We start from the raw sequence: 25304 nt of genomic DNA, 5'->3' as shown, positions 1-25304 counted from the left end.
GCCAGTGAACAGCTTACTGTAGTTCCTGCATGTGTTTCACTATCTCCAAAGGAGTATGAGTGAGAAGTGAAGCTTCCTCTCCTTGTTTTTCAGTCAAAGATAGAGGAACTATGACTTCATCAGCTGGACATGGATAAAATTCACATGAAAATCGCAGGCTTGTCTGTAGAATTTTGCACACAGCTGGGCCAAAGAAAACAGTATAGCAGAGGAAATCCACCGCTTAGAGCTGGCTGTGATGCTCTCCAGCAGAGGGTTCAGAGCACTGCCTCTGTCACAGATGTGGTCAACAACTTCCTTCCCCATCATCAATGGTATTAACTCACTACACGTTTTTATAATGTCTGCCAAATTGGGTTATAAAAATAGCACAGCTGCACGAGTGGGTCTTTTACTGGTTTGCTACGATAGCTAAATAAAACAATCCATGGAACTAAAAATAAAGTAAATTTAAGTGTTGAAACTGGATGACGTGGAACCTCAAATTGAGTCCACATTCTGACCTTTGAAAACTAGCTTCATGATTTAAACTGTGGCAGATATTGCTCTCCACATGACACTCAGACACATTATATTAGGTGGAATTGGACCTGGAATCCACAGAGAATGGTGAAGGCCTGAGGGCTGAATAAATTTGTGCATTGTGAATTTAACCTCATTCTAAAATATCCTCACTGTCAAGCATGATGCCATTATTTTTAAATAGACATTTGGCAAAAGGATAACACAGTAACTGATTGGAGTACAGAGTCTCTCCATCAAACTGATTCGCTGGGGTTTACCTTCTGTCTCTGCATTCTGGCTGTAGCTTAGCATGCTGGCAGGGTTTTAATAGACAAACAAACCTCTTTAGTCCAGCATGAAAAAAAATTAACAACAAGAGTCCATTACACTTTCAGATATGAGAGTGGATGATGGAGAGTTAAAAAGGGTTGGATGGAAGGCAGCAGCTAATGCAACACGACGAACCACTAAATGTATAAAATAGTTTGTATGCTATTTAAAGCTATACAAAAACACAATTCCTTGGATGTCACTGAAATATACCAAACTGTATTCTTATAGCTGCGTGTGCTAATGCCTGCATATGTGTCTATATGGGTTTATGAACAAGAAAGGACATCTATAAGTACATGACATTTGGCTTGACATTTGGTTACGCTCCAATAAATATCAATATATATATCTGACGCCTATTCATAAACTGTCCAGAGTGGTGTGAAATAATAGCGTGTGACAGATGTGACAGGATAAGGTCGCCTCTACAGTGAACTTCAAAGGGACTGGGTGAAAGTCTAACAGAGGCGAGCCTGGCTGGAGCCCCCTGGATCCGTGGCTTCAAAGACGAGAGCGACCACTTATATTTATAGAATGTCACCTCACGCAAACCCATCGGATGGCTATATAAGAACAGCGTCAGCTTGAAGTTTTATGTTTCAGAATATTCAACATGAAAGTGGTTATAATCACGTAACAATTTTACACATAGTGGCTTCAAGTCCAAAATGTTGATATCTGGATTGGCCTACAGCTCAATGGGTGAACTCTACTACAGAGATGAATGGGTAGCGGCTTTGTCTGCACTTGTCTCCACTGACTTCTAAAGCCACTAACTTCAAAAGTGGCAAAAATGCAGAATACCTGCTCTTATAATCGCAGTCTGTCTGTCTGTCTTCCTCTGTGTCCCAGAGATGGACACTGCTTCACTCTTGTAAACACTGGGAGCCTCGATTTGCAACAGACTACCTGATCTCACAGAAAGCCACTCTGGCTGAGGGTGTTAAGACATAGACCTCTGTTTCTGCTTATTACCAGTCATGGTCTCCCTCTGGCAAAACAACACGAGGGGAACAGGGTGGAGACACCCTTGGAGGGAGAGGCTGGAGGTCTAAATTAATCCCACATGTTCCCCAGGAGGAGACTTTCCAGGCGGCCTCGGCTTACTCGGCTGGTGGAGTACAGCGAACTCTGAGAGCACCTCGCTGCACTTTCCCGCACTTTTCACCCACACACTGCTTTCTGCACTGAATCCACATGGATCCATTTAGCTCAACTATGGCATCACAAGGCACAATTTACTTTTTTGGCAAGCACCAGAGCTCCAGAAAGTCACCGCTTCAGAGAAACCAAAAGGACTTTAAATAGACAGCGAGAAAGGAACACAGTCGCAAACTGCAGTGGGACAAAGAAATTAATCTAAATATTCATCCAACTCTACCGATTTTAGACAAATTCAAGACTTTTCCTCTCTCTTTTTAAAGACATATTACGTTTGTCAGATTCACTCATATTACAAAAGAGAGAAGAACAAGTTCAGAGCTTGGTGGAAAGAGGACAGGCTAATTTTAGAAAGCACTGACTTCTATTAAAACTCAACATTTGCTTGAAAACCCTGCGAAGGACATGCTACAATTTTGATTATTTTATCACCTGCTGTTCCAGATTAGGATGTCTGTGCTTTTATTCATTTATGATAAATTATGCAAATCTGCAAACAATGATCTCACCCTGTTAAAGACATACGGTCTTATGCAGATGGCTCTTTCTTTGAAATTAGCACTCCTTTTAAATCCTTCCACAAAACAAACATTGTATATAGTGTGAAGAATTATGCAATGCATTTGTTTCAGTAACAGCACTGTAACAGTACTTTGCATTTTTGGAGTCTCATAACCTTTTTTCAAAAAATTTACAACAAAAGGAAACTGCTTTTTTGTACAAACATGATCATTAAAATAGAGCTTTACAACATAATAACTGTGTTCATCTTGTAGAGTCGGTGACAGCAATGTTGATTTTATTGAAAATTACAGAGGAACCAAATCAAGGTAAACTTGCCTTGACCTGAAGCTTGAGGTAATTTAAAGTTGTCACTGGTTCGTGTTTGTGTGGCATGTAGAGTAGGCAGTTGCCCTGCTCTAGGGTGCATGGTTGAGAGCCAGGGAAGAGGATCTGTCAGCATTATCTTAACCTAGTTGTCAAGCAGTGACAGGAAGGCTGGGATGGAATGAGATTAGAAGACCTGGCCTATTATTCTCTGGGCCTCTTTCACTCATCAATACCAATAGAGGCATTCTGCCCTGACTGTATGAAAGCTCTGCCAGCAGCCTGCTGCTCAGGCCTACATGAACCATGATGGAGGGAAGACGAGGTGGCAGTTCAAGATTACCTTTCTCTTTAGAGTAAGTTTGCCTTTGCACTCTGGCCACAGTGTAATCAATGTTGGGTCTGACTAGAAAAAGTAAACACAGAAGTAATTATATTATTGAGATAACAAATAATATTGATGTTATGTTTCTGCTGCCCCCGTAGGATTCTTTAAAAGGACCTTTGTTGGACTCCTGATCCCAATGAGAAGCACTTCTCTCGAGCTTTACTCTGAGGAGACACAACAGCTGGACATACCTTAGCTCCGACAGATAGATATATGGCGGCTCCCTGACCGGGCGGACAGGCCTGGTTTGTGTGCGTGTGTGTGTGTGTGTGTGATGTATTAGCTGTTTGGTTAGCCATATGAGTCCCATTCAGAAGCCCCTTCAGAAACATACACTGTTAGACCATACAGTAGATCAAGACATTTCCCTCCCCTTTTGTTTAATTCTACCACAGGAGCAAGCTACATAACTTATTTTTGAATGTTAAAGCTGCTCATGATGATGCTCAAACATTTGAGAATTACATCCACCACTAAAGACTAAAAACTAGATGAGTCTGCGTATAGTGGCTCCATAAGGCTATGATTAGGTACAATCACCCCTTGAGCTAAAACATATAAATACAGTGCACTAACTGGGATCAATCAACATCAAATGAATTGTAACACTGAACTCTTTCTCATTTAGAGACTCCCTGGAATTCTCTAAAGGACCTTTGAACACCACTCAGGACCCACTGGTCTCTACATTCATTCTAACTATAGTTCAGTATCTGAGTAGTAATGTTCTACATTATCAATGGGAATCAAAACAGTGCTGATGGATTTAAATAGAAAGTTTGGCGTTACATGATGGTATCAAAGCAGCAAAGCTTCAAAGGAGTTTTGCTTCTGTATTGGTGAAATCAGGACATTGGGGGTTGGGACATTCACTTAGACGTAACCGTGGTGGAACAGGGTTTTCTGACTGCCACACCATGTAGCTGCTGTATCGGCTTTAAAAAGGAAATTCGCCATTTATTTCCACCTGTTGTGGCTTTTTGGGACTAATTATTCACCACATCTCTAGAACAAACGGACAGTAAATGGAAAGCTTCTCACAGCCTGATATATAAAAAACAAACCAACGTGCCAGTTGATCCCGATGTAGATCCCTATGCAGTTAGCCATAATGGACGTTCCAGGAGGCTTCTTTCTGTGTTTACTTTTATTCATAAACGAGCGTTTGAAATGACTCACATAAAAAAATCAAAAGAGAGCCCTTACTGCCTTAAACCTCTACTAAGAAGTGAAGGGTGTAAAGTCAGCGCAATTCATAGAGCCACAATTACCACATTTATGGGAAATAAACCGTAGTTATCCTTTGAAGCTGTGAGGCTGCAGGAGCAGAGAGGATTGGTGATCAATCTGTGTTGATCTTACGTGCCTTGTGGTAAACCATAAACCACAATACAATTGGAAAGGAAACATAAACCAGCGCACAGGCTAAAACATGCTGTCAAAAGCAATAAGATGAATGTGAATTTGTAAAGGTTGCCTTATCTCCTACATTAGCTCAAAGAGAAATAAGACCACTTGGCTGTCACCTTAAGTACCTCCTGAGAGCAGAATTGACATAACCCTGCACTGCAATTGTCAATCTGCAGACCATCACTCAAGGTGCCGATGGATGAGGACCTACAGAGGAAATTACATCTTTATCTAATCTGACGAAGCTACTCACACCGCACCCACCTGCTACTGTTTTTATCCCGTTATCTCAACAAACCAGAAGTCTGCTCCACATGGATTTTGGGCTGAGTGAATATTTTGTCCTGGTGAGCTTGTGCGTCTATGGGCTACTTTTGGCCCTGTCAAGATAATCACGTTGTATCCTCTGTGTGACATGAGGACAGGATAGTTCCTCATCCACCTCAGCTGAGGAGCTGAAACCTAATGCTGTGATAGCGTGTGAGGACAGAATAGTAATATTCAAGCGAATGTTTTTGATGGCAAGATGAGTGGGAGTTGAAGAGGAATACTGATAAGCTTGCCTTAAGAGCTAAAATTTGCTGCTCTCATGGGAGTAATGGAATATATATTTTGTGAAGCTCACTTGGAGGTTAAAGTTGTGTGAGTATGACACAAAGGTCCTGCTCATTTCTCATAATGCTGCACATGAGTATCACATCAGGGAGGCTGAGATTCTCTGGTTTCTTGCTTCGATAGACGCTTGTTCATGAGCAGAGACAAAGAAAGAGCTACAAGGGCACATTCATAACATGTCAATTGGTAATTTCCTCCTCCTGAGACGTGCTCTGTCCTTGCGACATCTCAAAGCTGGCAATATATCCTCATCACACATTTGAATAAACAAACTAAACCCAAAGGCAGCCAAGACGTCTGGCTCCCACACCGCGCATGAACAGCACGGGTTAAACCAACACAAAAGGAAGGCAAACAGGCTCTAATGGATACAAATACCAAGCAGCGAAGCATTAATGGTTACAAGCTTGTTTACTGAACCCCTTGACAAAAACACGACAGCAGCTCCGCATACATAATCACACACTGGGCGGGAGTTAAGATCAATGAACCAGCATTCAATTATGCTTTCAGATTTTCAATGAATAAGACGCAGAACACCACAACAAGGGGACAGGTGAACAAAGAGACATTACCAACAACTCTGGCCTTCTGTTGAATGTAAAATAAGTTACATACATGTCAAAAATGTAATGTTAGCCCATATTAAGCATTTCAAATATATTTCAATCGAATATTTGCCACAAAAAGGTTCAAAATTAGATCTGTACAGAAACTAGAAGAGGCTTTCCAGCTACTGGTGAGGAGAGCTACAAGGCTGCTGTGACTATAGGCAGTCTGCAGTAACCCAGAGTTTCCACTCGATTTCATTTACACTCTTCTCTTGCACCGTTTCTTTAGCATGAGCATTTCAACATGTTCTGTGTATGTTTCCCTGGGTCAGTTAGGTAGAAATCATCCACCTACAGCTTATAACCTGCTGATGTTATGACCTATGCCCTTAAATTTGCCAGCAAGACAGTTTTCTTGACTTTAGACATTGATATCTCCACAATGGCTTAATTGATTTTTACCATTCAAACTGCATTTGACACGTCCATCTCCCTTTGAACTGTGAAGATAGCCCTCTCCTACATGAGCACTTGTTTTAACAGTGCATCATCCCCCTCTTTCCTATGTTTTGACAACTCTCAACTAAAATCGGAAATACCTTTAAAAATCTCTTTCAAGAACCTCAGAGTGGAGCACAAATGAAAAACAATGCATTGGGTAGGATCTGAATGAAGTACGACTCAACCGATATACAGTGAAAAGGAGGAAACAGATGTGGAAGCTGAAGATTAGATTCATGTGCAGCGCTGCTCTCAGCCTGGTGATTATGGCTCCACCACTGACTACCTCTCTCGTAATTCACCTTCACGCAGCAGAAACCGCTGAACCAAGGTCTTGTTCAGATGATCAATTGATAGTTTCCACACATGTATCCATGCATACTCTAAACTTTAGAGTCTAAACTTTGGACTATTTAGGCTTGACAACAAATGATAATGGGCTGCCTGGCAGTTCAGTGTCCTGAACAGGTTATCATTTTGGCATATGGTCAAGGGCAGTGATGAAGCCATAATGAGGGATTACTTAAAGGTAAAAGAAAGCTTCTTCAGTGCAGCCATACAGCGCTGGGACAAATTTAGACACAGTGACAGGTCTAAGCTACTGTATAATAGAATCTAGTTATAGACCCAGGCTGGGATAATATTATGGTGGCTACACCGCGACTAAAAGCTTAATTTATCATCAGTATTTTTTTGTGATGAGTCGTGGTCATGCTGTGGAGATATAAATAATTCTGTACTAATGTGTTCTAATTCAATCTCTGTGAGAAACACAAACTGTCAGGCGTTAGAAAGCCAAACACAGTAACACACTATGGACAGTGTGCTGGTGTGTGTGCGCCAGTGCTGGCCCCAAGTCTCATCCTCCATTGCCCATATGACACCAAGTGGCCTGCTGGCAACAGCGGGACCTTTAACACACTGCGGCCTAGAAATAAAAAAAGATTTGTGTCCCTGGCACTCTGCTGCACACAAGTGTATATGATGGACTTAGTATAGTTCTCTAACCCCCTGCATGTCTAAGCTTGTGGTTGCCAAACAAAGTTGGCAACACAGAAATGTAAACTGTTCCTACTTTTGCACTTGTTGTACGTTATTCTGGTTAATAAAATATAGATACCACACCACTGTTCCATGGTTTGTGCGTGTAGCTTTGCACTCCAGTCAAAGACACGGCTAGACTGGGTTCAACATGATGGACTCTATGTGTGTTTGAGAATGAGGAGACATGGCCTAGTTTGGATGTGCACTGCTCCCCAGGGGGTTCCATTTTGTGCGACTCAATCCTCCGGACCTTTTACTGAGGAATGAAGGAGCAACCGAGTAAAGTCCTAATCCTCACCCTTGAACCATCTGCTGGGGGGGTGGTGGTGGTGGTGGTGGGGGGGGGGGGGATGTGCAGATTGACGTGAACCCCAGCAAAAGAGCAGCTACTATAAAAAAAAAAAATCTGACTCCTGCTATTTGCAAACAAAATGCAGATCTCTAATTAAATCACAACACATTATTTACACTGCAAGGCTTGTAAATCAGGCCATTGGTTTATGCAAAGCCCGAGACACTGCACCAGGGAGTGCTGGGATTTTTAAAGCTAAAATCCAACCTAAAGACGCAAACCCACAAACACCATATGTCACCTTCAGTCTCGGTCATTGACCTGAGACTGAGAATGCAAAACCACTTAGGGTGCAGCTTAAGCATTTTCTGTCTTCCTGCATTTGTTGTCATTCATACAAGTGAAGAGCACATTCGGTGTCACACTTTTGCATCTAACACAGATCCGTGTCAAAAAGCAATACCTTATTTACTGATACAAACACACACGATATTGTATCAAAATACGCTGTTGATTAGAGACATATTAAGTGAAAATATGCGTTATAAATGATAGAAATTGCTTATTATGAAAACAGTGACACATTACCTACACACCCATAATGTTCCCATTATCCACAATAACATACTGTCTTTAAAACCCTGTTCCACCTTTGGAGAGAGACTTATCACATTCTGCAGTTTTATACTTTGGCAGACAACATGACTGCATAGGCTAAAGGTTGGATGATCTTTCCCAATAGTCCTCAGTCTCGATCAGAGGATTCCAACATGATTTTTAACTGATAAGGAATTCACCTGGGGGTCAGCACTAGAGGAACATGTATGTGGGACTGATGATTTAGACCAGACACATCGCTCTGTTATCTCCCAACCTACAGTGGAAGCCCTGTATTAAATTCATGACACTTATTACCTCTTTCATCAGATGGAAGGGGTCTGGGACGATGATGCTGGCTTATAGGGTGAGTGATTATGTTATCATCCTGATTGCAGCTGGTGTGGATATACCACATGTCACCTAGCTTGTCAGAACATAGAAATTCACTACAAGTGAATTAATATCTGTATTTGAGAGGGTAAGGAGGACGTGTGTACTCGGTGAGGGGTTGCACATAATCGCTCTTCTCCTCCAAAGGAAAACCTAAATGGCAGTGTTGGTTATACACACATGGTGACACATGGTGGTGGGTGCAAGAGAACCTATAGGTGGAGGACTCCTGCAGGACGCCAGGCTTACCATGACTGCAATGCCTCTTGATAGGTTGTGTGACACTGTATCTATCCCAACCGAGTGGGCATGAATCAAACACAACCGCCTGCTGAGCCAATGCAACCATTTTAATTGTATCCACAACTGCCTGCGGCATTTCTTCAATGGAAAGTGAGTAACTGCGGCCTAAGCTGTGGTCTCCTGCACGATAATAGCGGCGTTAAACTTGCATGGCTTATTGGAAGTTTGCCTCGCAGGTACAAGCCTATGGCTGAATGGTCTGTCGGAGGCTGCTCGCGAAGGCACTGCTGCGTTTTGCAAAACCCATTTCAGAACCGCCAGCAGATTCCCCGTTGGGACACATAACCATATATACTCCTACTTAATCGCTTCTTCTACCTGGGTGACCGAATCCACCCATGCAAACTTCCGAGCTGCAAATCCACTCTCGTCTGTGTAATCTGTGGCTTCAACACAGTGTGGGGAAAAAACCCCGGCACGCAACGAATGAGAACAAGAAGCGATGCAAACTTACGTGAAGACGAAAAATAAAGTGGTCGATCCCACAAGGAGTGTGGCAGCAGTGGACACTGGGATGTATTTGGTGGGTTTAAATCTCTTTCCAGCGCTGTTGGGCATTCTGTAATTTCCACATTCCTCTATTATTTATTCCGATTGGAGTCGCATGTAGAAGAAAAAAAAGATCCAATATATAGGCCTCTCTGTGGCTTTTTAAAGGTACCTCTTTGCTATCGTTGAAGCCGCATAGATCCTAAGATAGAGAGGCAGGAATACACAGCGCTCACTCACTGGAAGCCTGGAAATCCCACCCTTACAATCCAGCCCACTGGTGAGGTCACTGAACCGCTTGAAAAGGTGGAGCCTCCGTGCATCTGCGCGATTTTATTTGTCACCCGGACGTCTCGCAAATGAGAATAATTAGTCTCACAAATGCTCACCGACTCGATCAATATTGATGAATATTAGATGAATGGAAAATCAAAATGTCTCTCACAGCTGAAGAAGACTAGTCCAATGTTAGCTCTGGTCCTGACAGGCAGCGGTCTCTGGGACAGAGAAACACCAAACTTCACTTAGAATCTTGCAGTTGGATGTGTGTTTGAGCGTGCACACATGGACAAACCAGGCATAGTTGCTTTTACAGAAAGTCCACTTCCATTCTTAAATTCGCTATGATTATTGTATAGCAACAGGCATCAATTCAAGTGTAACTTAAGTTGCTAAAATGTCTTTACCCATACCCACCAGTCCTCAAGAGAGTTGAAATGTTACTGTAATTTGGTTAAATTTGTGCGGCTCTACATTGTAAACCAGTGTCTCATAAGCTCATTAGTTTGGCCCCACTGAAATGCTGCATGTTGAATGGATTTTACACAGTGGCGCTACAATAGAGAGTAGCGAGAGAATAATAATCAGGGCAACTCCAGCTGTAGTTACTACTGTGGATTTAGGGATTACAGCGCTCTCAAGCGGCACATGTTGGGATCTGTGCACAATTGCAAACGCCGGGTGCGGGGGTGAGGAGCGGAAGTCGTCATCGTTGCGGAAGAAGGGAAGCGGAAATGATGGGAGCATGGGGGAGGAGAGACAGTGGTCCAAACCCAATGTCCCCCCCCTTAAAATGGGGGATTTCTGACTCCTGTTTTTTGATGGTCTCTTGGCTCTTTTTGTTTTCAGCTGTGGTCTATAGAGCCAATACCCCAATGCGAGAACCATAAAATATCAATTTTTTCACCAGTCCTGATATGCATGCCAAATTTGGTACGTTTTTGAGCATGATAAAGCCCCTAAAAAGCCTATTAATTTGGCAGAAGAAGAAGAAACTGCCGTTTCAACAGGGCCTTCGCTGGACCTAAAATGTGACAAATCGGACACTGTAGGAGTTAACTTGCTCCAGCAGAGGGCACTAAATGTAACACTGAGGATGCCAGCTGCCGTTAAACCGCCAAGAAGAAGAAGAAAGCTCGGGCGAGTCACCGTAATGTTTGGAGGAAACTGCTGCCTTTATTAGCTTGCTATCTCTGGTGCGAACGCTAATTTTAGTTCCCAGCTAACAGCCACCGCCCGGGTACATGTCGTGGCACAGAACGCGTGTTTTGTACCCCTTGATGGAGTTGGGATTAATAGTCAAACGCCGTTGAGTAACTAGGAAGCCATACATTTGTAATAGCGTTAGCGTTAACACCCTCGTAACGGTAAACCCGTTAAGCTCGGCTAACGTTAATTAGCTAGCAGTAGTTTGCTTCTCCAGGATGTCGTACAGGAAAACTTTAAAACTAATTTGTGGGTTCGCCGGAGGCTCTGCCGTGCTAGTGTTCGCCGCCGCCGCCGCTGACTCCCGCGGATACTTCGGCGAGCAGCGGGGAGGAGAGGCGGCCGGTCGGTGGTCGAGATTGACCGTCCTGCGAGCGGCGCAGCCGGCGTGGACACCTGCCAGCCACACACCAGCACCGACTGGACACGCGTGGGACTTTAACTGGGATAAGTACGTGCCTTCACGCGCGCTGTTTGGTTATTTGATCCCCCCCCCCCAATTGTCGTCCTACCACTTTATACGGAGTATACACCACGCCAAATCTCTGTCAAATAAGGATCAATTTAATAGCTGGCTATCCACCACGGTGACATTTAGGTTGAAATAGCTAAACAATTTAGTTTAGCTTAGTGTTTTTTAAAAACAAGAGGTTCAGAGGTTCTATTATACTGATCCTCATCTTAAATCATTTTGTGTTAACCCAGTTGTCCACCCCTCAAGTTAATTGAGACAGACAAAGCCACCTAATCTCAAGATCACCTGATCTCACCCTTTGTTCAGGAGAGACCCATCTGCACTGACCAATGGGAAGAAGACTTCGACCGCTCCAGCAACTGAAGACCCCAGCTCGGAGCAGGACACCAGTAAACCAAAAGCTACCCGCAACATCCTCCTCATCAGGCACTCCCAGTACAACCTGAGCGGCTCCATCGACAAGGAGAGGATCCTCACTCCGTTAGGTACCCGTTTCCACCCAAGTCACCCTGGAAAGCTGAATAGGCAGCAGTCTGGGAACCAGCTTCAATGAGTGTTGAGCGTATACATACATGCAACTGTACCACCCTGACAGCAGAACAATCCCTTTGCCTGCCGATTGTCCGACCCACATTTTGTTTTAACGGCCGTCGTGTCTCCATTTCCAGGTCGTGAGCAGGCGGAGTTCACGGGCCAGCGGTTGGCAGCGTTGGGACTCAAGTATGATGTGATGATCCACTCCAGCATGGCCCGGGCCACAGAGACGGCCAATATTATCAGCAAACACCTCTCAGGTAGTGGATAGATGCCACACTTCCTTTTTAGAGCTGCACTGATCAATACCAGTAATCCCAAATTAAGGTTCATGGTACTGATGTAATGTTACTATCGTCATACATATTGTTATATTTGTGGTTCTTAAAAGCCGTCATAGCTAAACTATTTACCGTATACTTTACCTTGTAGTGATTTATTAGTTCTCATTTTGTCTTACGCTGTCAATGATACTTCAATATATTTCTGCTTGACACATGTTTCAAGTTGTTTGGTAATACATACCACTGTGGATACATTATTCATATCATGTTTATCATTGTGAAATGCACCTGCTTTAAATGCTGAAATGTATATTAACATTTTTCCCTGCCCTGAATGTCGTACGGGTCCAGGAGTGGAGCTCGTGAGCTGTGATCTGCTGAGGGAGGGGGCACCCATCGAGCCCGTTCCACCCGTCACTCACTGGAAGCCCGATGCTGTGGTGAGAGAAGATGCATGCCCTCTACCTCTAGAGCAGGTCGTAGGCCTGCGTTTCTATATTTACACATCCTTGTTTAGGTATCTCTCTGCTGCCTGTGTGTCTGTGCAGGTGTCCTGTGAAGTGTTTGTTAAAAAAAATCAGCCAATCCATCAGTGCGCTGCCACAGGAATGTGTCGTAGGAAGAGTTCATTTCCAAAATATAAAGACATAGTTGGACTGTATTTCAATCCTACAAATAACCCACGTAAACAGCGTCTGCCCTCAGTGATTCAGTGCTGATTTTGCTTTAGTAGAAGTAACATTTTCCATATAGTTGGCCTCATTTTGGAACCAAACTCTTCATACATTCCCTACGATGCACAGCAGCCTCATCGATTGACTCTGCTCTGACTGAGGGGTTCAAACGGAACCCTTTCATTTGACAAAGCAGGCTTTCAACCTCTCTACCAATCCTCCAGCAGTACCACGAAGATGGAGCTCGCATTGAGGCAGCCTTCCGCCGCTACATCCACCGGGCTGACCCCAAGCAGAAGGAGGACAGCTACGAGATCATCGTGTGTCATGCCAATGTCATCCGCTATTTCGTCTGCAGGTTTGTGTCTCCTACAAGATCAAACTCTTTGTTAAATATGCGCCGTGTAAATATAAAGTAGCTCCAGTGCTCACATCTTTCTTTTGTTCTCTCAGGGCTCTACAGTTTCCTCCAGAGGGATGGTTACGTATGGGCCTGAATAACGGCAGCATCACATGGCTCACCATTCGACCGAGCGGCAGGGTGGCCCTCAGAACTCTGGGAGACGCAGGATTCATGCCCCCGGACAAACTAACACGGACCTGACGGCCCAACGCACGGCAGTGTTTCTGGGACTCCGATGCCTGGTCAGGTGGTTTGCAGGGTCAAAGCTCAGTTTTCTCCTTAAGTGTCTTGAAAATTACTTTTGATGTTCTTATTCTGTAATTGAACTACTATCATCTAATGAGACTCTGTGGTTGCGATTACTTCCGTGCCATAGAACGCCAGCAGAAGTGATTAACAGCTGCTCCTGAATGTAACCGAGGATTTTTTCACAAGTGACAGATTTTTAAACCAAAAAAAAAGTGTTTGTATAGCTGTTGTAAATGCAAATCTTGCTCTTAGCATTTACATCTATCATTACAGTAGGCTGAAGTGTGAAGATTATTGTGTTGTATGGTGCAGCTGTAGTAAATAAAGGAAAATGATAGGTTCCTACGTTTCCGTCATTTCTTTCCTGAAATATCTCGGAAAAAGTACTTAAAACATTAATTGAGTAGGAGTGATGTTTTATTGATTAGCTGAAAGCAAATGAGGTTGAGACATACAGAAAGAATTCACCATGAAAGATAACTTTTAATAAAGCACAGAATGCTAAAAGCACAAGAAGCATGTTTTAAGTTTTTTAGGTGCATTTTTGCAAAGTTCCACATTCATAAACATTCAGAGACCAGAATTAGATCTGTTGCCACCTGAGAGCACACGGACAACAATACAATCTTCTCAGTGAAGTAGTTTGTGCTCTCGGACAAAAGGTTTAGTTCACAAAAAAATGTACATTCAGAACACTTGTTTCTCAATCTGAATATTAAACGGTTGGCTTTTTTTGTCCTAGATGTAGCTGATCAGCCCTCATACAGCAGTGAATTCATCCCGAAGTAACAATTTGGGTATAGCAGGTTTTAGTACATTCACATTCAACCATTACATGTTTTGAAAAAAATGCAAGTACCTGCCGTGTGTACATGAGTTTACTGTCAGCCAATTTGAACCATTGGAAGAGATTCATGATGTAACTTTGAGCATTAGAGCATTAGAGCTCTTTTAAGTGAAATGAACACTGTATCAAACTTTATACAGTGAAAAGGGTTGCGAATGCTGCCGATCCCACTGGGAACAGACATCCAACTCTGTGCAGCTCTCATCTAATCAGTTGGGTTCTCTGTAAGCGTAAGGCAGTTCTTTAACAAGATGTCTATAATAAGCTAATAAATACATTATTTAGTTGTGGAGTCTTTCAGCCCCCTAGTGATTTAAAAATAGCTTAATACAGCTTAAAGTTGGTCTCAGACTTGGTAATTTTAAGGTTTAGCCCAGACGAGAAATTTGAAATTTCACTTTCCAGACGACTGATTTTTATATTCTTCCTCACACTGTGGGAGATGCTTGTGCGTGAAAGACATTTCGGAGAAAAGAATACAAATTGCTCAGTCTAAGGCCGCTGGTTGTGGCAGAAAGGAAAAGTCAAGACGTGTCCAGGAACCACCGAGAAAAGATGGAAAATATATGCATTTATTGAAGAACAAAATAAAAACATGGAAGATCTCAGTCGAATCAGTTTTTCCGATGTTTGCCCTAATTCATCTGTGAATGACGCAGCCAGTGAGGTTGCTATTTCCACATGTTTCACGTAGGAGCTAGAGAGAGTGTCCGAACTGACCGAGAGCTGCTCCAACACTTCAGAAAATTAAGGCAATTCCTGAACTGAGGAAAACATAGGAAATGGCAGTCGCTTTTAACACCATTAATAAAAACATTACATTTTTGTGCTACTGACCAACATACAAAAAATAACTTTTAAAATATTGACAATTTACTTTTTTTTTTTTTTTTTTTTTAAAAGAACATCCTCTGTGACAGAATCCTGTTGAGGATTCCGCACCAATGTTTTAGTGACGAACTAACTTTGGGGAGTGCGGCTTGTATTCACAATGTTCAAAAAAGTTGACTCAGGCTATGATACAGGTGCTTCACACTTGCCACAAATAACATTACCGTCAATTCAACACGGCCCACATCCGTACAGTACATAAATTATCACGGTTTCTTTTTTTTTCCTTTTTAAAGTCTTGAGTGTACATCACAACCCAACGTGATGAGAGTTCCTGTATTACATAGGAGTAGTACCATAAATGATTAATACAAATCTTCCAGACACTTGTGCATATTCCTGTTAGGTATAGGGTTTCTGAGCCGTGGTGTAGCCACCTCGGTGCAGCTGGATTTTTAAGGGGGAAAGGGAGGTGGGGGGGGGGGAGTTAGGAATAGGAGAGGGTTATGGCCGTTGTGGGGGAGAAGAGTGGTCAGTTAGGCTCGTTCAAGTGCTTGAGGCGGATGCGCTGGATGTAGCTTGCATTGGCAGGGCTGTAACGGCTGGGGCTGAAGTCCGGCGAGGCGGCGTGCCGGCCAGGACTGAAGCGACCGGTGGGAGACATCAGGCCGCTGACCGGGGACCCAAGACTTTGGTGCTGCATCCTGAGTCGCGGTTTTACCACCGCGGGGCTGGGCCAGCTAGACGACACACATCAACACCGGTCAGTAGTTGCTTTTACAATATCGTTACTTTGCGACTAATACTGAAAGGTACAATGAGTACAGATTTGACTGTCCCACAGCATAAAACAACCACAACCTAGCTGCATCGGCTTGATTATCAAAAACACTGACTGAACAATTATTGCACCTGGTGCCGCGATTTATAGCTTCTCCAACACACTGAAACACGGCACATGTTTCGATGCCATCATCAGCAACTAAGGTGCTATGTCCTATGACTAAAACTTTCCCCTTTTTTAAAATCACATTTTGCACATGAAATAAACATTCTTTTTGCATCAAAAAAGCTTCTTTGACCTGTTTTGTCAGTGTGGAGGCATTTTTTACTGAGAGATGTCTAAATGCACCATATTTATTCTCTGGAACAACCTTAGAGAACACAGACTGGGACTAATAAAGGATTATCTAATCTTACCATGAATATCCTTTTATGATGGAGACTGTACACGTAAATAATATCACAGTCAAGAGACAAACAACAGAGGTCATGCATTCATGCCAAAATGAACTCTGAAACTGAAACAGTATTTGGCCTGTAATCTGATAATCGGACTTAATCAGCCACTGAGACCAAAATTCTCTCTTTTTAGGCCAGAGCAGCATCATGAACACACCGTATAATCAGGAAACCAATAATAGAGACTAATATTCATTGCAAATAAAACGCCTACTAACCTCTGCATGTCCGACGTCGTGTACGACTCCATTGTGCTCTTCCACTTGTGAATGCTGGGATACTTCTGGGGGTCGAGGTCTAAGCCTTCTATTGCCGACAGGACCTCTTGGTCCAACTTGGACGGTGAATCCCTGTAAAAACATTAATGAACAAGATTAATCTAAAGTCTTATTATGGTCGGAACTCAGACGTTTGGGATCATCAAACCCTTTAGCTGCCTGTCCCACTCCCCAAATAGCAGTCGAACTGGATTGTGTTGTCAGTTGGTGGAGCAGTATACTTGTCTGGCCTAGTATTAGAGAATATAGCACCCAAAACTATTAAACAAGACGCGCTACTTAAGATTATGACACATCATCTTGTGGAACATTATCCAAGACAACATCGTGGCCCTCCACAGAGACAGACTCACCCGTCAATGAAAAGTCCTCTTCTAATGTGCGGTGGGGTCCTGGGTAGGAACTCATTGGAGTTATCCAAGGACTTATAAGAGGACCCAGAGGATCCCGAGCTGCTCAGGTCCCTCCCCCCATGGTCCCACGACTTGGACCGAGCACAGAAGTTGCGCCCCCCTGATACTGACCCCCTAGTCCTGCCCAACACCTCCAGACTCTCCTCTGCTTCAAAGTACTCCTCTGAGCTGCCACTGCTGCGCCTCTCCTCTGACCCCTCCACGGTCTCACCATCCTGACTGCTGTGACCAAGAGATAGGCGGTTCAGCCCGGAGCTGAGGTCTGTGGCCAAGGAGGAGCTGTAGGAGTCCCGGACCTCCTTGTGCCGGCTCCCGCCACTGCTCCTCCGCTCCCTGCAGCTGGTGGGGCTGTCCGGCGGCTCTTGCAGAGACATGCGCTCAAACTCCGCCATGAGATTGGAGATGGGCGACAGCAGGCAGGAGGAGGACGGAGAGGTGCGAGGAGGAGCCACCTGGTCTCCATTGTGAGTCCTATCTCTGCAGGAGGAGCACACCCCGTTTTTGCAGACGATGCCGGGCGTCAGGAGGCTGTCGTCACAGCAGCACAGCAGGTCCCGCTCTGCCGCCGTCTCGATCAGGTCAGCCCCGCGGTGGTGCAGCGGGATGGGCAGGATGTGGAACTCGTGGCCGCCCACTGCTCCCTTCAGGCAGTCCTTGGCAGAGGACGTGATGCTGGTGAGCGCTGCGTTCTGCCGGTTCTTTATCTCCTCAAGGCTGATGTCATCACCCTCGTCCAGGAAGGCACCAACAGAGACGGAGTTGCAGAACTTTTTGGGCTTGCCTGCAACCAGGGACGATGAATGACCAAAACAGACTTAAAAGTTGTCATAACAGTGTAATCTTATCACATAATTCTTAATGGCAGCTTTGTCAAATATTTTCCATGTCCATTTCGTTTGATAATATGTGTATCATACAGGAGCTATATCTGAGGACAGTGATTACGCTACAATGCCAATTAACAGATCAGTCAGAGAGGGTGATCTGGAATGTGTGCAGCGCATGTTTTGTTTCAGCACTTGCAGCTTCTCTGATATGGAGCGGGTGAAGGTACCTGGAGAGGGGGTTTTGAACCTGTTGCTGGTCTCATTCTCCCCAGCCTCTTCGTGAGCACGTGGGCTGAAATCCTTCTTGCTAAGGTACTCGTCCAGCTTGCGGAGCCCGTCAGTTGAAGACAGATCCACAAAACTGCCAAGAAAGTCCCAGTACTCCGCCCATGGGTGGCCCATCTCATGAGCCAGGTCTCTGGAGATAAAGGGAGACTTATTTCGATTTAAAAAACGGGTGTTTTCATAGTGCTTTTGAACCATTTCCAGTACTAATGCGATTCAAATTTTGTTGAAACAGTTTTACAGAGGATTCGCCTGTATGCTCACTTTGGAGGGTGCAGTATGTGGTACTGTTTAATTATATTGCCCAACATGTTTGTAATCCCCCAAAAACAAAACATGTTTATTCTAACAATTCAAAAAGTATTACCTCCAGACTATTGCCTTAATACATAAAAAATGACAGCAATAAACCCAGCAGTATCCCCCTTCAGTAGTCTCACACATAGAAAGTTATATGGACAACATAAGCAGAATGAGGTTGTGGACGTACCTGCCCACTCTCTCTGCCCCACGGTCAGGATCAGACTTAAGAATGTGGTGGAAATGCTCCGCCCTGTCTCTGGGCGGTGTCTTCCAGGACCGACGGAAATCATCTGCCTACAGGAAAAAACAACATGCGCTGGTCACTGAATGTTTTTAACGGAATGCAATGATGAGACGTTGGAATTTAGAAAGCGTAGACAGGTAATCGGGTAAAGAACTTGCTTTAGAAGGACTCAGTGGGCCAGCGAAGGCTGTGACAGTCATCACGGGATCCATTGGGCTTCTTGTGTGACGCTGGGCCAGCGAGAGACTTTCTGAGGACTCAGGTGACCACAGACCACCGATGACGGGCTGAGAGGTGTTGTCGGTCGCCCTCAGCAAAGGGATAAAGCAGCGGTCTGTGAGACAACAGACAATCAAAAGTCATATATTGTTATTGAGTGTTATCAGTGGGAATCAAACCTCATCTATGCAGAACTTCATGCCAAATGCCATGCTCTCTCTCCAACTTCAGTACAGTACCAGTCTAACACTGCAATTGTCAAATTATCCAACTTTTTACTTTTTTCACAGCCCAGGCTGACTCTCAGGGGATTGAACAAAAACACACGACTTGAGCTGTAACGTTATTTGCAATACAAAATGGTTAGCAATGTATTCAATAGTACCCACAGCCAGTTATTGAAGTAACTTTCTAGCCTAATTCCTTATATCGGCCACTATGGCTAACGCAACAGATAAAAACAGGAAAAATCAACGTTGACGCACATTGCTAAATTTAAAACTATAGGATGTAACATGCTGCTTCTATTTAATCAGGCCTCTCTGTGAACACATCTACTGTGTGTACACTAAATGGCACTTCTCTGTGTCCTCCAGGAAGCAGGGAGAAGAGGAACAAAGACTTGTTTTATTTTCAGAAATGTGTGCGTGTCCTTACCCTCCAAATAGTCACTTATCTTCTGCTTCACTTCTTGGGTTTTATTTTTTCTGCTACAAATAAGCTGTGGAAGAGAAAGAACAATTAAGGATATAGAGTGTGTGCAGCTGATAACATGCAAGTGTTGATGGGTTAACCGGGGAAACAACTTGCTCATCTAATTTTAGCCTTTAACGTGCAGTGAGTGATTGTTGCCAAAATATTTAAAAAAGCAAGCTGAAAGGTCACGGCTTCAAGACCCGAGCGAGCATAACTGTACCTCCCCTCAGCAATGACTGCCAGCACACCAGTGTGCAAGGATTAGTAGCTGCTAGACAGCTTCCATATGTACACATTCATGAATACTTTCTGTGTAATAACCACCAGCAACTACAACCCAGGCTATGCTGAAGGTTCTCCTACTCAGTGGGCATGTAACCAAGTTCAATAAAGGGTTAAAAATAAAACTCCCTTACATCACACGGCTTCTGGCCATCCTTGTTCTTACAGTTCTTATCGCTGTCAGGATGCGAGCACAGCACATTTACCACGTCTGGGCACCCAAACTTACAGGCAAAGTGGAGCGGTGTTTCAAAGCCCTGGAACATACAGACAAACAATATGAACATTATTTAGAAGTAATCGAATTTAGTCTGGTTTTGTGCTGGTAGGGTTAAAGAACTTACAGCCTTATCTGGAGTGTTGAGGTAAAGATCTACAATGTAGCGGATACGTTTCTGCAGCATAACTTCCTGGTCGTCTGGATACATGAGGCGCATAAACTCGTGGTTTTCCAAGGTGTCCAGCAGCAGCTGGGCGATTCCTGCCTGGTTCTCCTTGGCTGCCACGTGCATTACGTTGTACCGGCAGCCCTCCTAACCAGAGAAAACAGTGGAACAACTGTATGGATCAGCACATAATCCTCTTTAATCTCCTGTCAACAGGAAGGAATGCATCTGACCTTTCCATCACCTGCTGAAGTTAGGGATTTAACACCCAATATTTATTGAATTTTTTTAATGACAACAGTAGGTATTTTTTTATATAATAGCAACAAATATGTTGGCTAAAAAAGACCAATTTCTAAGACTTTGAATTTTAGACAAAAAAAAGAAAAGAACATCTTGAATGCGTCTTTAAACAGATAAAAGATTCATGATACAAACGTACACTAGGTCATATTTTTGTCTTCATCTTAGCAACTGCAAGCTTGACGAGGGCATTGGCTGAAAGGTTGGCACTGATGTTCATGTATCAAACATACGACAACATTCTAAGTAATGCATCGCTATAAATAGCACACAGAGTTTGAGATATCGCAGCAGCACTACTCAGACGAGCTCAAACAACGCTGCCTCATCATTTACTACAGGTTTGATTAATTCTGTGTTTAAGAAACTGGTTCAGAAAGTTGCAATAAATATATAATCTGAGACTGAGTGCACCAAAACATCACAAGAAATTAAATCCTCACCTGCACAATTGTGGGATTGTCCCCTGAACCAATGAGATAGCGTGGGTTGTCCCAGACCAGCTTGGTAAAGGCCACCTCGTCGCCCTTCTCCACTGCTTTCCTCAGTTTGGCGGTCAGGTCTTGGGTGCGTGGGCTCTTGAAATTGTTGGCCCGCTCCCGGTTGATGGTATCAACCTCCATGTTGTCTGGAGTGGAGAGGGAGAATGAAAGTGTAGGACAGGCACTGCTGGGGAAAAACTCCAGATATTGTTCAAGGCTGGTGTGCCCCATGCATCGGTTAGCGTCAGCTACTGTTGACCTGACAAAACTTGGAAAGAATGATGGATCTCACCGCTATATTGAGTAGTCCTACCAAAAAACATCTGCTGTACACTGCTCTATCAGGCAGTAAAAGACAGACTTGTGCATGTTTGAAGGAGTGCTGGCCTTCTACGTGACCAAAAAGAGCAGCGTGCCATAACTTGATGAAACACAGATTGAGATTCTGAGAAAATATATAACAGAGTATTGATTAGGGCCTTTTTAAAAACAGAGATTTGTATCTACTTACCCTTTATGACCAGGCCCGGTTTGACAGGAGATACACATGGTGTAGATTTGTTGGGGGAGGGGAAGTAGTCACAGATCCCCTTAGCAAACTTCTCAGCATCCTCACGGTTGGGGAAGGCTTTGAAGCGGGCTCCCTTCATCGTCTTAACAGCTTGAAGGGCATCCTTCTTATCCGTGTACACGTGTGCTCTCTCTGCAGACAAATAAAACCCACTGACAATCAGATTTTATCCATTTCCACTCTTTCTACATCTTCTTTCATGTATTGCTATGTGTTACGGTGACTTTCTAACTGGTGGTTGAAGGATTTTTTTTTGCATTGTTTTGTTGTCATTTTCCCTTCTGTTCAGTCAGCCTGTAAAATCATAGCTCAAGATTCATTTAGATCGATACTCTATTCCGGAGAGTTCATGCAGTCCTACTGCCTTGCTGCTTACCACCAAAGAAATAACAATTAATGTTTTCATCCACTAAACAAATGTGGATTTCAGACAACAGCAGCAAGTACTCTAAACAAATACAGAAACTGGACAAACAGTAGATTTCACAAACAAACAAGCCACACGATAATATTTTAGACTGGACTTTGGACTCAAGTCACTATGAAGCCAAAAGTTTAACTTATCAAAGAAAACAGAGCTCTTTCCTCTCTGAATGATAAAATTCTGTCTGTGTGAAATTGTACTGGCTTTACAATTTCATACCAAGTCTAGTCATGGTTTACAAATATATTTTTTTTGGGTACTCATCTAAACTCTTTCCTTCGATTCCCAAATTCAAGATCACCTGGCAAGTGATCCTGAACTGTGATGCAATACTCTATACGCAACACTGACATATGTTGGACAAGTAACAAGCCGAGTCTGTCTTACCATTTCTAGTCAAAACATCTTCCCACAGCGGACATACTCCAAAAAAAGAGGTTGGGGACACTTCTGCCGACTTTGAAGGTGTTTCCGTTTTGCACTGAGAGTTACTGCCTTCCCCAGAGCTGTTTGAGGTTGCGTTTATGGAGATCTCATCTTCCTCTGGAGGGTTGAGACCCACACCGTAGCCGAAGTCCGGCTCTTCGCCGGACGCCGCAGCGAATTTGCCGCTTGTTGCAGCAGTGGTGGGAGCCACTGCTGATGTGGCATATGACACAGGTTTGGCATAATCTGCATTGGAGGCCGCACCGCCCAAGACACCCGCTGAAGAGCAGCTGTTGTCCGATTCAGTGGCGCCGCTCTCTGGCCCGGCCAGGACTCGAGCTAATTTCCTCTCAAAGGTGGCTCGGGTGGTAGCGGTAATAGGACCACACTTGACGCCTGCTCGGGCAAACTCCTCGCGCAGTTCATCAGCACTTAGCCCCCTGAGCCTGCTCAGAACCACCTCCATGCTTCAGCTCCCTACAACACAAAACACATTACACCTCAGCACCAGCGGTTGATGATAAACTTAATAACCACTATGTAGAGAAATGTGATACTTAGCACTCTTTTTAATGCTTTTTTCCCACTAAATAAAAGTTTAAATTACTACTCCAGCACACTTATAGAATATAAATGAATGACGAAATTCTTCCAGAATGGTTTCTTAACCACTAGTGAATGCCAATTAAAAATGTCAGTTCCAGGAAGACTATAATAAATAACAGCTCCTACTAACAAATAACAACCATACATCAAAAAAAAATAAAAATGTATACATTCCTTTAAACAGCGTGGACACAACTTCATCTAGTTTGGCCATTACTCATAAAATAATATTAGCACATGAACTAAGACAATGGTCAGATTGGTGAGAATCAAATAAATGACAAAAGCGTTCTTTGTTTAGCAAGCCATCAGCCTGCATATTAATATTAAATGCCATCCATAAAGCTGCCACACATTGTAAAATATAATACAGAATGATTTTACCAACAAGTAAATCCCTGTCCTCCAGTGTCAAATATGTGCAGGTAGGCAGCACAAATATATTACGTAGCTCTTGTCATAAAGCGAGTGCTAGTGCATTTCCAGACAACCACATTTAGAATCCAACACTTCATATCTCATCAGAACCAACCACACTACAGTGGGACTAGCATCTGCTAGCTTGCTTGCTAACCAACAAGCCCGCTTTAGCAGCCGGGGAGCATGAGCGAAGCTGCTCAGATGAAAATCTAGACTGATAAGAGTAAAGTACAACAACTTTGCGGTGAAATATCAACGATTACAAATAAATAGAAAACTGGATACATTATGACGATAATAGTCGGTTCATTCGCATGCTGTCACGCCCAAGTATGTCATTCGAGGTTAGATTTCAAGCTGTAACGCAACACATTTGGTCTTAGTGGTGAAGATGTCGATAAAAATCTAAGGTTACGTGATGACATCTGGTAACAAATGTGTCCCTATACTTACCATGGAACATTTTTATTTAATACACGCGGAGCTGAGGGATACCGTTGTTAATTTTGCACAGATAAACTGTAGACACAAAGCTGGAGACGGTCTGGAATAGTCTCATTGTTTACAACATGTTCTGCGCATGCTCAGTTTCAAGGGAGGGCGCACGCTACATTCTAGACCTGTGGGAAAACATACATTTACACAACCTGGTGGTGATAGGCACCGAATAGAAACTGAATTGTCACATTTTTCTCTAAAAAGACTAAACAGAGATCAACAAGATAATTTGCAACCGCCCTATGACACGGTCACGTTACTTTATCCCAACACAAGCAGTAACGTGCCATAACGATGTATTTTATTCTCACAAAACGGAGTTATCTTAATACCCTACTTCACTACAATCTCATGCAATTGTATGCCTGGTAGTAACAAGCATTGCGCAATGGAAATGGTTATCTGGGATATTCGCTGACCAATTATAAAAGGAACATCAGAAAGCTGCTATTAATTGTATTTCCAGGATGTCTCTTAAATGTACGATTTTCCCCCGAAGGCTTGAATGTAGCATCATACTCTCCGAGTGCAGACGTGACTAATCCAGGGAAACGATAACCTATTAAACCTAGGTTCTTCTGGTCAATAACAAATCCACCTATTTTAAACAAACGAAATAACAAATAGGTGGAAATGTAGTGCTGGTATAAACGCAATACTAAAGAACACTCGTTGGCACAATCCCCATGCAGGCCAACTTGGTTCAGGCATGTATGAGGCAAGCCAACTGCAATACATGGCGATTCTCCAGATATTCATACAAAAACCTAATTTACCAAAATAGATCTTTGTCAGTTACAAGTTGCAAGCAAAGCAAATTTGGGCGACGTTCGTTAGCTATACAATCCGCTCTAGGAAGCTGAGTTTGACAAGCATGCTAACAGTCATTAGCCAGTTAGCAAGGGGAGAAGCTAATCACCCATGCCACTGGTTAGCGATAGCATACACTATGTTGTTACTGTATTCTTGCCAAACGCATAACCTTAAACAATCATCAACCGCAAAGCACTGCTAGTTGAACATATCATTTTAATAGTGCCATGCCCACCTCCTCCTCTCTCCCCGGCTATTGTTGCTAGGTGTCTTCTTCACCGCGACGGTTTCAAAATGCAGAGGGCGAGGACCCCGGTTCCGTCTAACATAGTGCCTGATTAAAAATAACGACTTCAACGTGGGGGAAATGACATAGAATTTGGGACATATTTAAG

At 43.5% G+C, this 25304-nt stretch overlaps 3 protein-coding genes across 7 annotated transcripts in view; 1 reads left to right on the top strand and 2 right to left on the bottom strand.

The window, feature by feature from the left end:
* The window catches only part of zdhhc8b (zDHHC palmitoyltransferase 8b), a 56707-nt gene extending 46840 nt beyond the window's left edge, over positions 1-9867 (bottom strand). The window contains exon 1 of the mRNA XM_031848900.1: positions 9375-9867. Within this exon, the coding sequence (XP_031704760.1) occupies positions 9375-9478 (104 nt within the window). The 5' untranslated portion in view covers positions 9479-9867. The remainder of the gene's footprint in view (positions 1-9374) is intronic.
* Positions 9868-10444: 577 nt separating this feature from the next.
* Positions 10445-13853, top strand: pgam5 (PGAM family member 5, serine/threonine protein phosphatase, mitochondrial). Of its 4 annotated transcripts, none has more exons than XM_031849121.1 (6): positions 10445-11345; positions 11676-11854; positions 12038-12163; positions 12539-12627; positions 13086-13219; positions 13315-13853. In XM_031849121.1, exons 1-6 carry the CDS (start codon positions 11113-11115, stop codon positions 13463-13465), a joined length of 912 nt encoding a protein of 303 aa, XP_031704981.1. In that variant the 5' UTR covers positions 10445-11112; the 3' UTR covers positions 13466-13853. The 4 variants fall into 4 exon arrangements, with proteins under 4 accessions (XP_031704981.1, XP_031704979.1, XP_031704982.1 ...); XM_031849119.1 differs by having other exon boundaries at positions 12533-12627; XM_031849122.1 differs by having other exon boundaries at positions 10446-11345; positions 13089-13219.
* A 59-nt stretch (positions 13854-13912) lies between these two features.
* Positions 13913-25276, bottom strand: ankle2 (ankyrin repeat and LEM domain containing 2). 2 transcript variants are annotated; one of them, XM_031849118.1, is made up of 13 exons: positions 25145-25276; positions 22534-23049; positions 21663-21854; positions 21113-21297; positions 20325-20513; positions 20115-20237; positions 19660-19723; positions 18942-19117; positions 18727-18833; positions 18179-18369; positions 17065-17905; positions 16652-16783; positions 13913-15931 (listed from the first exon to the last, which is right to left on the bottom strand). In XM_031849118.1, the coding sequence occupies exons 2-13, from the start codon at positions 23036-23038 to the stop codon at positions 15724-15726; spliced, it is 2913 nt and encodes a 970-aa protein (XP_031704978.1). In that variant the 5' UTR covers positions 23039-23049; positions 25145-25276; the 3' UTR covers positions 13913-15723. The 2 variants fall into 2 exon arrangements, with proteins under 2 accessions (XP_031704978.1, XP_031704977.1); XM_031849117.1 differs by lacking the exon at positions 25145-25276 and adding an exon at positions 24052-25131.
* Positions 25277-25304: the final 28 nt, after the last annotated feature.

Source organism: Anarrhichthys ocellatus, unplaced genomic scaffold (genome assembly GCF_004355925.1).
Source record: "Anarrhichthys ocellatus isolate YVR2014 unplaced genomic scaffold, GSC_Weel_1.0 scaffold9, whole genome shotgun sequence".
In the NCBI taxonomy this organism is placed as follows: domain Eukaryota; kingdom Metazoa; phylum Chordata; class Actinopteri; order Perciformes; family Anarhichadidae; genus Anarrhichthys; species Anarrhichthys ocellatus.
Note: the sequence above shows the minus strand (reverse complement) of the source record. Positions and strands in the feature narration are given on the sequence as shown.

Excerpts from the sequence above, each read along its gene's own strand:
- pgam5 (XM_031849119.1), top strand. The coding sequence starts at position 11,113 with ATGTCGTACAGGAAAACTTTAAAACTAATTTGTGGGTTCGCCGGAGGC. Across the intron at positions 11,855-12,037 it reads GAGGATCCTCACTCCGTTAG|GTCGTGAGCAGGCGGAGTTC; the intron begins GTACCCGTTTCC and ends CTCCATTTCCAG. Across the intron at positions 12,628-13,085 it reads ACTGGAAGCCCGATGCTGTG|CAGTACCACGAAGATGGAGC; the intron begins GTGAGAGAAGAT and ends CCAATCCTCCAG.
- ankle2 (XM_031849118.1), bottom strand. The coding sequence starts at position 23,038 with ATGGAGGTGGTTCTGAGCAGGCTCAGGGGGCTAAGTGCTGATGAACTG. Across the intron at positions 21,298-21,662 it reads ACCGGGCCTGGTCATAAAGG|ACAACATGGAGGTTGATACC; the intron begins GTAAGTAGATAC and ends TCTCCACTCCAG. Across the intron at positions 18,370-18,726 it reads GGGGCAGAGAGAGTGGGCAG|AGACCTGGCTCATGAGATGG; the intron begins GTACGTCCACAA and ends CTTTATCTCCAG.